The sequence below is a fragment of the Hordeum vulgare genome, chromosome 3H (assembly GCF_904849725.1).
Source record: "Hordeum vulgare subsp. vulgare chromosome 3H, MorexV3_pseudomolecules_assembly, whole genome shotgun sequence".
NCBI lineage: Eukaryota > Viridiplantae > Streptophyta > Magnoliopsida > Poales > Poaceae > Hordeum > Hordeum vulgare.
This window is the reverse complement of record NC_058520.1, coordinates 45,347,696-45,359,497: the sequence shown is the minus strand read 5'-3', so window position 1 is coordinate 45,359,497 and position 11,802 is coordinate 45,347,696. Positions and strand designations below refer to the sequence as shown.

General features: G+C 50.0%; 1 protein-coding gene across 1 annotated transcript; it reads right to left on the bottom strand.

Annotated features, from left to right (window-relative positions):
* Window positions 1-6,633: 6,633 nt before the first annotated feature.
* Window positions 6,634-8,599, bottom strand: LOC123442899 (zinc finger CCCH domain-containing protein 2). The gene has a single exon (XM_045119079.1). It carries the CDS (start codon window positions 8,482-8,484, stop codon window positions 7,345-7,347), a length of 1,140 nt encoding a protein of 379 aa, XP_044975014.1. The 5' UTR covers window positions 8,485-8,599; the 3' UTR covers window positions 6,634-7,344.
* Between the last annotated feature and the right edge of the window lie 3,203 nt (window positions 8,600-11,802).

Below are 11,802 nucleotides of genomic sequence, written 5' to 3'. Positions count from 1 at the left end.
ATCTTAGTGATGTGATCCCGTTATCAGGTGACAACACTTGTCTATGGCTAGGAAACCTTAACCATCTTTGATCAACGAGCTAGTCAACTAGAGACTTACTAGGGACAATGTTTCGTCTATGTATCCACACATGTATTTGAGTTTCCAATCAATACAATTATAGCATGGATAATAAACGATTATCACAAACAAGGAAATATAATAATAACCAATTTATTATTGCCTCTAGGGCATATTTGCAACAATATCATGGCCATAGGAACAGAACTTTGACATGCAGAAAACAATAGCAATAAACTGACACAAGCATATGCTACGTTCATAGTTTTGGTGTCCTTCCATCACATCATTCTCCTAATGATGTGATCCCGTTATCAAATGACAACTCATGTTTATGGCGAGGAAACCTTGACCATGTTTGGTCAACGAGCTAGTCCTATAGAGGCTTACTAGCGACAGTGTGTTGTCTATGTATCCATACATTATTTGAGTTTCCAATCAATACATTTCAAGCATGGATAATAAACGATTAACATGAACAACAAAATATAATAATAACCATTTTATTATTGCCTTTAGGGCATTTTTAAAACTACAGGAAGACTAGAAAAGTGGAGAAACGATCATTTCATTTATATTAGATTAGACTAAGAAATGTGCCTGAGCATTGCTACGGAAGAAAAAAAAATCCTCACACGTCCCTAACAACTTATTTTATGATGGTGCAATTTGTCCTCTGTGTCATCATTGTCAATGGTGTTCATATTGTCCATCTATTCCCGACGAACATGATTAATCAATGTAAAGTGATGTGCTTGTGAGGCTTTTGCCTCGCGACACATGCTTTGGTGAGCACCATGAGAATTGCGAGGCCCTCCTTCTTGATGAGAGTATATAGTAAAAAACATTATATTTACCTTTGCAGCATCATATTATAGTGATAGCCATGCCAACATCATTTAAGTCATTTATAAATGGTCTAGTCCACAGGTCATGAAGGCGGGGCATCATCAATCCAATGGTGGCCAATTTTCGTGTTTTGACCCTTTTGCCTAAGTTCAACCGGATCTGATCCCGGTGGGGAATCGGACCTCGCCCTTTTGCTATCACCGGCTCCCTTAAAGATAGGGTACAACAACCTACCGCCGAGGTCCCTGGCGGTAGGGTTGTACGCCTACCGCAAAAAAACCTCTAAGTTGCACACAGTGTGCGCGTGAGCCTATCGCCGAACCCCTTAACGGTAGGGTTACACATGCTATCGCTAGGCCCTGCGGCGGTAGGCTATTTTCCTACCGCCACGGACCTTGACAGTACGTTGTCATACCCTACCGTCAAAGGTTCTGACGGTAAAAAAATGGTTAGATAAAAAAAATCATGATGAAGGGTCAAATCCGGCTGAACTTAATAAACAAAATGGTCAAAACAGTGTATTTGTCTCCGTCGGTCGCCTCGGCACATGAAGACAGTACTACTCTATCTGTTTCATAATATAAGTTTTTTAGAGATTTCACTAGAGAACTACATACGGATGTATATACACATATTTTAGAGTGTAGATTCATTCATTTTACTATGTATGTAGTACTTTAGGAAAATCGCTTAAAAGTGTTATATTTAGGAACGGAGGGAGTACGTTATATCGATTGACCGTCATCTTAATATACACGGACGCAAGCACGCAGGCCTAATAACTAATGCACGGTTGTTGTGCATGTATGTTTTACATGCACGTGGACAGAGTACTCCATTGGATCGATTCAACGTCTTAATTTGCATGCGCTGCCTCCTCAACCTCAGCGTATTGCTAGCTCGTCCGTGTATTAATGATTCCTTTAATTTCGCCTGAGATCTGGTGTTCGTAACTCTTACTACTCAGATGTAAAATTTGTGTTTTTAGTAATGCTTCCTTTAATTGTTCCAGATCTCAAGTGAATAAATCGTCAATTTTATGCACAACCACGATATATATCAGTTGGACTTGGGTTTTGCGTTTGTACCTTTCTTCAGGAGTTCAATCCACTCATATTGTTCTAGCAGTTGATTTTTTAAAATTGAATTTCGCAGATTTTTATGCATAGCTTGTTAATCTAGTCTTTGAGCAGCTTGCTTATTTTTCAAGCAAGTCGGAAGCAAATAAAAATAGATGAACTCTCACGACCACTTCCTAAGAGAACATATACTATGTCTTAGTTGGTTGTCGACTCTAGAGACCAAGAGTTCGAATCTTCACTAACCCTATATAAACTTTTTGCTACCGCGTCGATATATTGACAGAAAAGAATGCAGAAATATTGCGCGGCCAACCCGTGAACGGACAAGAAATCCGAAACCAACCATTAAATCTGGATTGTGAGTTGAGTATAGAAAATATGAAGGACTTTTTATAAAAAACATACGACGGACTGAGTATTTTTTTATTAGTAAAAAGTAAATTATAGATATAGATATAAATATAGACGTAGGTTCTTGTCGGCCAAAATTTAACTCAAGCCTTTTTTTATTTAACGGTCTTGCTGAAATTCACTCAACTAAGACTTAATTAAGTCATAATCGATGCTAAATCCGTAAGATATGACATTGAGATTCATGCAATTCTTTTTTGAAATCATGCATTTTATGTCATTAGACTAAGACTTGATCAAATCTCAGTAAATTTAGGCCTCTCAAAATATGCTTTTGCCCCACTTTATAAATAAACACTATTAGGAAAAACGCTAGTAGTAGCGCAGGTTAATGACCTATTAGTAGCGCGGGGTCCGCGCTACTGTTACAAAGCTACAACTAACTTTTAGCACTAGCGTGGGTCCTACCCGCGCTACTACTACTTCTGCTAGTAGTAGCGCGGTTGCCACCCGCGCTACTACTACTTAGTTGTAGCGCGGGTAAGGCTTCCGCGCTACTCCTAACTAATTAGGAATTAAAAATATCATGCAGGGTTGCTGGGCGTCAACGTCCTCTTCATCGAGGGCTGATGTTGGTCCTGGAGGGGATGAAGTCGTACATGATGATGATGCTTCACCACCCAACTCATCTTCGCACCTCTCCTCTGATGCTACTACAAAAGAAGAGAAAACGGTTAGAAGACAAAGAAAGAGAGAGAGATTGAGAGGAGTAGGAAGAGCAACTAACCGGTGGTTGTGTCCACGACGGATCTTGCCGCCGCCATGGATGACGCTCTGCTAAATCTCCCTCTCCTCCAACAACAGAGAATGAGGAGGAAGGAGGGGGAGGGGGCTGCGGTGGGAGTGGAGGTCGCCGGATTTGGGGGGAGGCGATGAGGTGCAAGGCCGGTGGTGGTAGTGCGTGAGGAAGGGAATCGTGGGTTGGAGGGAGGAGCGGAATCAGGAGAGTGTGGATTTCGATTAGGGACTCGTTGGGCGCCATGGAGGAGGAGGTGTGCTTGGGCAGGAGCACCATGGTAGAGCCTATGGAAAGAGGGGGGAGACTAAGGGAGAGAGGAGGCATTCACCCGCGGATATGTAAACTTCACCTACCTTGTACTTAGTAGTAGCGAGGGATATAAACCCGCGCTACTACTATCAACTTCGTAGTAGCGCTTGTTTATACCCCGCGTTACTACTATCAACTTCGTACTAGCGCTGGTTTATACCCCGCGCTACTACTATTGCATGTCCCGGGGGGGGCACGGTTAAGACCACTTAGTAGTAGCGAGGGGTAAAAGCACGCGCTACTACTATCTACTTAGTCGTAGCGAGGGGTAAAAACCCGTGCTACTAGTAAATACCATTAGCGAGGTTTAAACCCCGCGCTACTAGTAAGCGTCTGTCTATAAGTTTTTCCTTAGTAGTGAAAGCAACAAAAGAATACATGGCCGAACGATACAAGATGGTGAGATCCCAATCTTACACATATGATCCCATGATAGACGGATCACGCAGAACACATGCGCCTACGCTCCGAGCACGGAGCATATGAAGAAATGAACAAACCGCGAGAGTACGAACTAGTACACCTAGGCTCCAAGGCTTCATGACAACGCCCTCAAGAGGGGAAAATGACACCGAGGGTCGTCATTATGAAGTCCGCAACGGACAAATGTCTTCACGCGGAGCCCTAGCACAGAGAGAAGAACCACGGCAGCGTCATCAAGAAGAGCGTGACACCCACGAGCGCCACCTTCATCGACGCCAAAAGCGTGGAGCTTTCGCTCGGCCACCACAGGTACGCCCCGAGCACCCCCCCCCCACACACACACACATACACGACCACCAAGGGGAGCCACGTGCGCGGCATGCAGCTCCTGCCGTAGCCCCTTGAGTCCTCGCCGGCGCACCCCGTCACCAACGCGCTGCCATCCGCCATCGAACATCGCCCGCGCGAGGTCCTGCACCCGAGGGGAGAAAAGTCACGTTGCCATCGATGCCGAATGGGCCTTGTCGATGGCGGCGAGGAAGAGAGGGGGGAGGAGGGTCGAGGAGGCGGCAATGCCAGGGTTTCCCCTCGGTCGCCGTGCGAAGGCCACACGGGAGGGGGCGGGCACGTCCATACACACTAGGCCTTCGTTTGTCAATTTAGACCAAGCCACACCCTTTGTTCAAAGGATCTCCAAAGAATTTTTAGGAAGATTGGGATCCTTAGAAACTCCTCATGTGTTGTTTGATTCGTAGGATTGTGATCTATAATAATCTCCCCATGGAATCCGTTTATGCTAGTAAGTTCTATAGGTAAATCTCCCTCCGTTCCAACCTACTGGAAATTACTCCGTGTCCTCTGATGCCCACTACCAAAACACCCATTCAATCATGCAGGATTCAGGTGGATGCAACACAAGAATCATGTGTTTTTTCCATTCAAGCGTTCCTCTCCAGTACAGTGAACCAAAAGAGACGCTCAAATGGAGCAGCACTCGACTGATCGGAGTAGGTGAAGGGGGCCTACGCATTTCAACACAGCGAAAAGACGAAACGGCATCGAATGCAACAACCAGACGCTGCGAATGTGAGGACGAAGAAAAGGAAAGAACCCGTGGCGAGCAATCGAGCAGGACGCGCATCAGGCGTCCGCATCCGAACCACTCCCATCATTTCCGTTCTTCTTTTCTCGCGAATGAGCATCACCGCGTCCACTGTTACTTTGGCTTTGGCTTTTGTTGCAGGCACGTAATTATCTTCCACTTTGGCTTTGGGCGCAGGTAATTATCAGATGGGCACTTGCCGCAGGGCCCTCCCCTATGCGCGCTTCGATCATGGCGTCTGCATCTCTGAACGGAAAAGAAAAGGTCGTGTTCAATTCGGCCTCAGGTTTTGCCTCTCGTGGCCTTGCTCCGTTCAGGCGATTGGAATGGAACCCGCAGAGATGGCGAGAACAACCGTACCGGAGGCTGCTACGAGATGCAGATATGACATGGACCGTCACCATCTACTACGATGTGTGCAGCCCTGCTGAGCTCGGCCGGCGCGTGAGCGCGACGGAACGATTTTGAAGGTGGGGGGAAAAGAGGTGGAAACAGAGGAATGGAAGCCGGAGAAGGAACAAGAGGAAAAAGAGAAGATAAAGAGGGCCGCTGTCTCGTAGAACCGGACAGGCCTTGGGGTCTCCTCGACCACACGTTGCAAAAGTGGCAAAGGACGCCGCGGCCCACTCTACTCTAGTAGTAGTACAGCCGCTCCATGCCATGCCAGGCCAGGCCAAGGCGAGCCGAGCCGATCCGATCCGATCGATCGAGTGCCGCGCGGCGCGGGGCGAGTGAGGGAGAGTCGCCGCGCCCACGCGCGCCCATCACGTCTCGCCCGCGTCGCTCTCCGGCCCCGGACACGCCACCACCCCCATCATTCCGTCTCCCTCCCCTCCGATGGCGTGCGTCCCCCCCTTGGCTAGATTTGCGTGATTTGGGGTCGCGGTGGCACGACATTCTGATCAGTCGGTTACGTCGTCGTCGGAGACGAACACAACACCGGACATTCGCGAACGTTTGGATCGAGGTCGGGACGCGCAATAAGAACCACCGAACGGATCGAGGTCGGGACGCGCAATAAGAACCACCGAACGAATCCATCCACCACGCCATACGTAACGTGACATGACACGAGGACAACCAAATAAGACGAAACAAAGACGTACCGCTCTCCCCTCCGGAGCAGAGTACAACCGAGAAAAGGAAACGGAGCGCTACCAAAGGAAGTCCGGCATATGTACTACTACGATGCTCGATCGATCCCAAGAAAAGGAAGATCTTTGTGCATGTGCGACGGCGACGGGGACGATGGGCACGCCGCCGGCTGTACCAATCCCCTCCGGCCGCAGGGCCAGCGCACCAAAGGGGGAAAACGACCAGCCGGCCACTCCGGCGCCGTCTCGCTCGCCGGTCTCTCTCGCGGGGGGTTCCACGCCCACATCGCTCCCATACTGTTCCAACCATCCGAGTTCACCAGCCACCGTTGTCGACCACTCCGCCTCAACCGTCGCCGGACACGCGCGCCGGCCCGCCACCACCACGTCACCGCAAGCGCCAACAACGATCGCAATCACAACCATTTCGTTTCATTCACACTTTTTTACTGGAAGAATGGATGGGAAGATAGATATAGCAAGACGTGCGCAACACAAGAAAGAAAAAAGGGGCAAAAGGGTAAATTATTTTACCGATATGATATGATATGATATGACAGGAGATAGATAAACATCATTTACTTGATAATAGCGAAGGATTACACAAATACATTGGGGGGGGAGTTGATTCATCGCCATTGGATGAACCAAGGATTAAAGGCCGCTAAGCGGCTAAGGCAGTAGTACAAAATATGGTGTGGGGGATCGGATCGTCGATCGCCATCCTTACGAAGGATTACATTAATTAACAAAATGTGAAATCGGTCGGTCTTCAGCTAGTCCAGATGATGCACTAACGAGGACGATAAAGAAACAACAACAGCGCCAGTAATCACAGGAATCAAGTCCACCTTCCAACCCTCTCATCGTCACCACCACCAGCCAGCTTCCCTTCCATGCTTCACCACCCACCCTTCCACCTATGCACAACACAACAGATAGGACCACCACCATCCAAGTTCCAATCCACCTCTTCCCTCCTTTTTTTGGTAATTTTTCCTTTTGGGTAAATTCCTACTTCCTCAAGAACCCCAAAACAAATCCACCCATCCTCCTCCTTCATCTTGCCTCCCTTCCGCCAACCAGGAATATTCACATGGGAGATAGATAGCAGCTATGTACAGGAATTTGCAGCAACTTGAAATAGCAAAAGAAACTTGAGGATAATTTTTTTGGGGTGCCATTTTTCTTCCTTCTTCTTCTTACCGCCACCTCCGTCATGCCATCTTGTTGAGCGACTCCGCAAAGTAAACTTGGAAGAAGGAACGGGCTGCCTCAGTTGATGAGGTCTGAGACCCACCCGACGTCGGGGCCTCCTCCTGCTCCGGCACCGACGTCGCAGCTGCGGGGCGCGGCGCCGTCTCGGCTCAGCCGCTCGAACACCTTCTCCCGGAGCGCCCTCCCGGACTCCACCCTCTGAACCGGCTCCTCGTCGTCGAGGAAGCGGAGGTTGAGTGGCTCCAGGTTGGCCATGAAGCTGGAGGCGCTGGTCTGAGTGCCCATGGGGGTGGTGGGGAGGCTGTAGAGGCCGCCGGCCTTGGGCGAGCCGTAGGCGGCAGGGGAGGTGGGGTAGGCGGGCCACCCACCGGACGGCGACGCCTGCGCCTTGGCGAGGCGCAGCTGGCGGAGCGAGGCGAGGACGTCGTTCACGGGCGACCCAACGCCGGGCCATGAACCGCGGCGGAAGGAGGCGGCGGCCCCGTCGGGAGACAATGGCGGCGACTCGGACGGGGGCGACTTGGGCGGGGAGGAGAGCAGGGTGCTGGTGGGCGAGGAGGACATGATGCTCTTGCTGAGGTAGCTCTCGAACGCCTGGCGCCGGAGCGGGGAGCCGTCGTAGGACTCGGCGAGCGGGGACAGCGGCGTGCTCCTGGGGCTGGAGTGCTGGGACGGCATGGCGCGGAGCTGGTCGGGGGTGTGGGCGAAGAAGCAGACGCGGCGGCGGCAGGCGGTGCCGTCCTTGCAGGGCTGCGTGCGGTAGCGCGCCGGGTGGAGCCAGCACTCGAAGACGCCGTGCGCGTACTCGCAGGCGTCGCCGCGCTTGCATCCGCCCTTGCGGAAGTCGGGGCAGGCGGTGCCGGAGTAGTGGTACTTGCGCGGGTCGCGGCGGCGCGCCTTCTCCCCCGGGTGCGCGAAGGGGCACTCGGTCCAGTCGTGGCTCCGGCCGCGCGCGCACCGGCGCACCTTGAAGTCGTACATGCGGAACTCGTCGCACGCGTACGCGTCCACCGCGGCCGCCATGGCCGCCGCCTCGTCCTCGTCATCGCCGCCCGCGCCCGCCATGTCGTTGCACGGCAGGTACTGGCGCAGCGCGGCGAACAGGAACGGCGTCTCGTCGCCACCGCCGGCGTCGACGCCGCTCACCGGGAGGTTGCCCCACGGCGGCACGCTCACTCCCTCGCTCATCATCATCATGTCTAGGCTGAGAGCTGGGCGCTGCCTCTGCTCTACCGTCTGCTCTACGGGAAGGAAGAGATCTGCTAGTGGACTGAAGGTGGGTGGGTCTCGGACGGATTGTGGAGAAGAACACCAAGCGGCGCGCGCTTATAAACACCCTCGCCCACAACCACAGACGGCGCGGTCGTACAAGCTAACTGACGCCGTTGCCTCCCCGCACGGCGGTAGCCAGGCAGCCACCCCGCTGACCCCGCTGACACGTCGCCCCCACCGGAGTCCCATGGCCCACGGTCAGCGAGAGGGAACGAGGCGAGGCGGGGATAAAGGGGCGGTACGGAGCGATACACGCGGCGGGCGGGGAGGCATGCGGGAGGGCGAGGTGTCTCGAGCGGGGGACGGGTCAGGGACACGTCGTGGAGTGGGGAGGGAGGGAGCCCTACGATCTTTTTTTTTTTTTTTTTGAGGGGAGCGGGCTACGTGTATAGGTTGGGGGTTTGGGGTTTGGGGTCCGGTCCGGGGGAAGATATTGGGTTCGTGTAGTTTCTGGAAACCTGGGGTAGGGAGTGGTGGCGCGGCTTGGACAGATGCGTGCATGCAGATGGGTGCTTGCCCTTTTTTCCTTTTTTTTTTCTTTTCTTTCCCAACTCCCGAGCGTGTATGTGTACCGCTGCACTCGCATGTGCCTGTCACCGGTTTGGCTGCGTCCGATTTTAGAATCGTCCTGCCTTTCCACTTAGCGTAGGAGCAACTATTAACTATGCTCCGCTGGATTATTTCTCTCTGAAGGAGTACTAGTGTGGCAAAGAATTATTTTGACTGTTAACGTCCGTAAATTCCGTAAGAGCGTCTCCGATAGGTTATTTATATGGATGTCTATATTCGTTTTTCAAGATGTGAGACCACAACAGGCGTTCAGTAGCTTGTCTATGCAATCATTCAAACATGTACATTTTTCAAATCGACATTGACAATGTGAAGACATCATCCAAACTCAATTGTAGTCACAATTTCTACCTTTCATCCATCATGGTCTCCGTATATATATATATATATATATATGTTTTAATGCAAAATTAAATTTAAAGTTGAGAAAAATAATAGATTATGATTTATATAAATATTAAAATATTAAAATATACACATGCTATTGAAGATGCTTTAATAATAACGGTTGTTGAAAACGGACATAGATCCATGAGCATTCTCCTGGGTGTAAATAGCAAATATTATTCATGAGTGAGAAATATTGATCAAAAGATAATCACAAATATCTTAAGAGGACAGAACTAGATATTTGTGTGAGGGTAGGGGGAAAGTTTCCAGGATGTCCACATCCATGTAGTTCTAAATAATTTTATGTTAGAAACCTAAACTTAGCTGCTAACTTAAACTGGGCGTATTATTATTGACAGTTGGAAACGTTGGAGATTTTCTAGACGGAACAGCAACAAATATAACAAATATCTAACGACACGCGCACACATAAGCTTACAAAGAGGAACTCTAGCAAACCCCATAAAAGGTTGCGGCTCGTAGAATTTCGGTAGTATACGGATTGGTCCTTTTTTGACCAAACTAGACTCCGTATATTCGGGCCGGTCCGTAATCAAATTAGAGTTGCCCACAAACACACACGTCACCCCCTTCACCCCTCTCGTACGGTATATATACGGATGCGCAAGGTCGATACTCGTCGAAACCCTATGTTTTTGTCGCCGCAATTCCCCATTCATCGCCTCTATTTCCCTACGTCGATGGCTAAAGTTCGCCGCCCACCCGTTGATCCGCGGGATGTGGAGCTTCGGCCGGCGCGACAACAATAACCTCGAGCAGAGGCGTTGCGTCATAGCTGGTGTGGCATGGAAGCGCTCCGCCCTACAGTACACGAACTGCGGACTTGAGCCACCGTCGTCGCTCCTCCGCCGCTAGACGGAGGAATACGACCACACACACAGCGCTCTTCTTTAGCGCATGCAGCTCCTCCGAGGCGTCGAGCTCCCGCTCGTCGCACACCCCAATGAAACGGGAGCCAGAGAAGCTTCCCTCGCTCCGTACGGTCAAGAAGGAGGCTGAGCGGCGGGGCGATGGCATTGCCGAACTAGAGGACTTCCTCCCTCTGGCTCTGGTGAAGGCGGACGCCATCAAGGCCGCCATTTTCGCACGCAGTGCGCGGTAGGAGGAAGAGGAGTTGTAGCGTCGCTCGCGAAAGGATAAAACCAATGTTGTGCTCTACGGGTAGGGCCTCGCGAAGGCCATCGCGTTCGACGAGAAGGAGGTGGCACCGTTGTTGGAAATATGACCTAGAGGAAATAATAAATTAGTTAAAATTATATTTTCTTATTCATGATAATCGTTTATTATCCATGCTATAATTCTATTGATTGAAAACTCAAATACATGTGTGGATACATAGACAACACACTCTTCCTAGTGAGCCTCTAAGGACTAGCTCGTTGATCAAAGATGGTCACGTTTTCCTAACCATAGATTTGAGCTGTTATTTGATAACGTTATTACATCATTAGGAGAATGATGTGATGGACAAGACCCAAACTATGAACGAGCATGTGATTGTGTCTGTTTATTGCTATTGTTTTCTGCATGTCAAGTATCTGTTTCTATGACCATGAGATCATGCAACTCTCAGGCATCGGAGGAGTGTCTTGTGTGTATCAAACATCACACCGTATCTGGGTGACTATAAAGGTGCTCTACAGGTATCTTTGAAGGTATCTATTGGGTTGATGTGAATCAAGAATGGGATTTGTCACTCCGTATGACGGAGAGATATCTCTAGGCCCACTCGGTAGTACACCATCACAATGAGCTTGCAAGCAATGTGACTAAGGAGTTAGTCACGGGATCTTGTATTACGGAACAAGTAAAGAGACTTGCCGGTAACAAGATTGAACTAGGTATGGAGATAGCAACAATCGAATCTCGGGCAAGTAACATAACGATGGACAAAGGGAACGGTATACGAGATTGATTGAATCCTTGACATCGTGGTTCGACCAATAAAGATCTTCGTAGAATGTGTAGGAACCAGTATGGGCATCGAGGTCCCGCTATTGGGTATTGATCATAGAGGTGTGTCGGTCATGTCTGCATAGTTCTTGAACCCGCAGGGTCTGCACACTTATGGTTCGGTGATATCTCGGTATAGATGAGTTATGTATGTAGGTTGCTAGGTCTATGCGTAGATGGCATCTCGAGTAGAACACAAAGGATTTTGTGGGCGTTGATATTCAGATTGCTTCCCTCCTTTGTCTTTCCTTGATTTCGCGGTACTGTTGGAGGAAGCGGCCTGAACCAACTTTACTCGTCCACGTACGT

Coding starts and splice junctions, on each gene's coding strand:
- LOC123442899 (XM_045119079.1), bottom strand. CDS start 8,484: ATGATGATGATGAGCGAGGGAGTGAGCGTGCCGCCGTGGGGCAACCTC.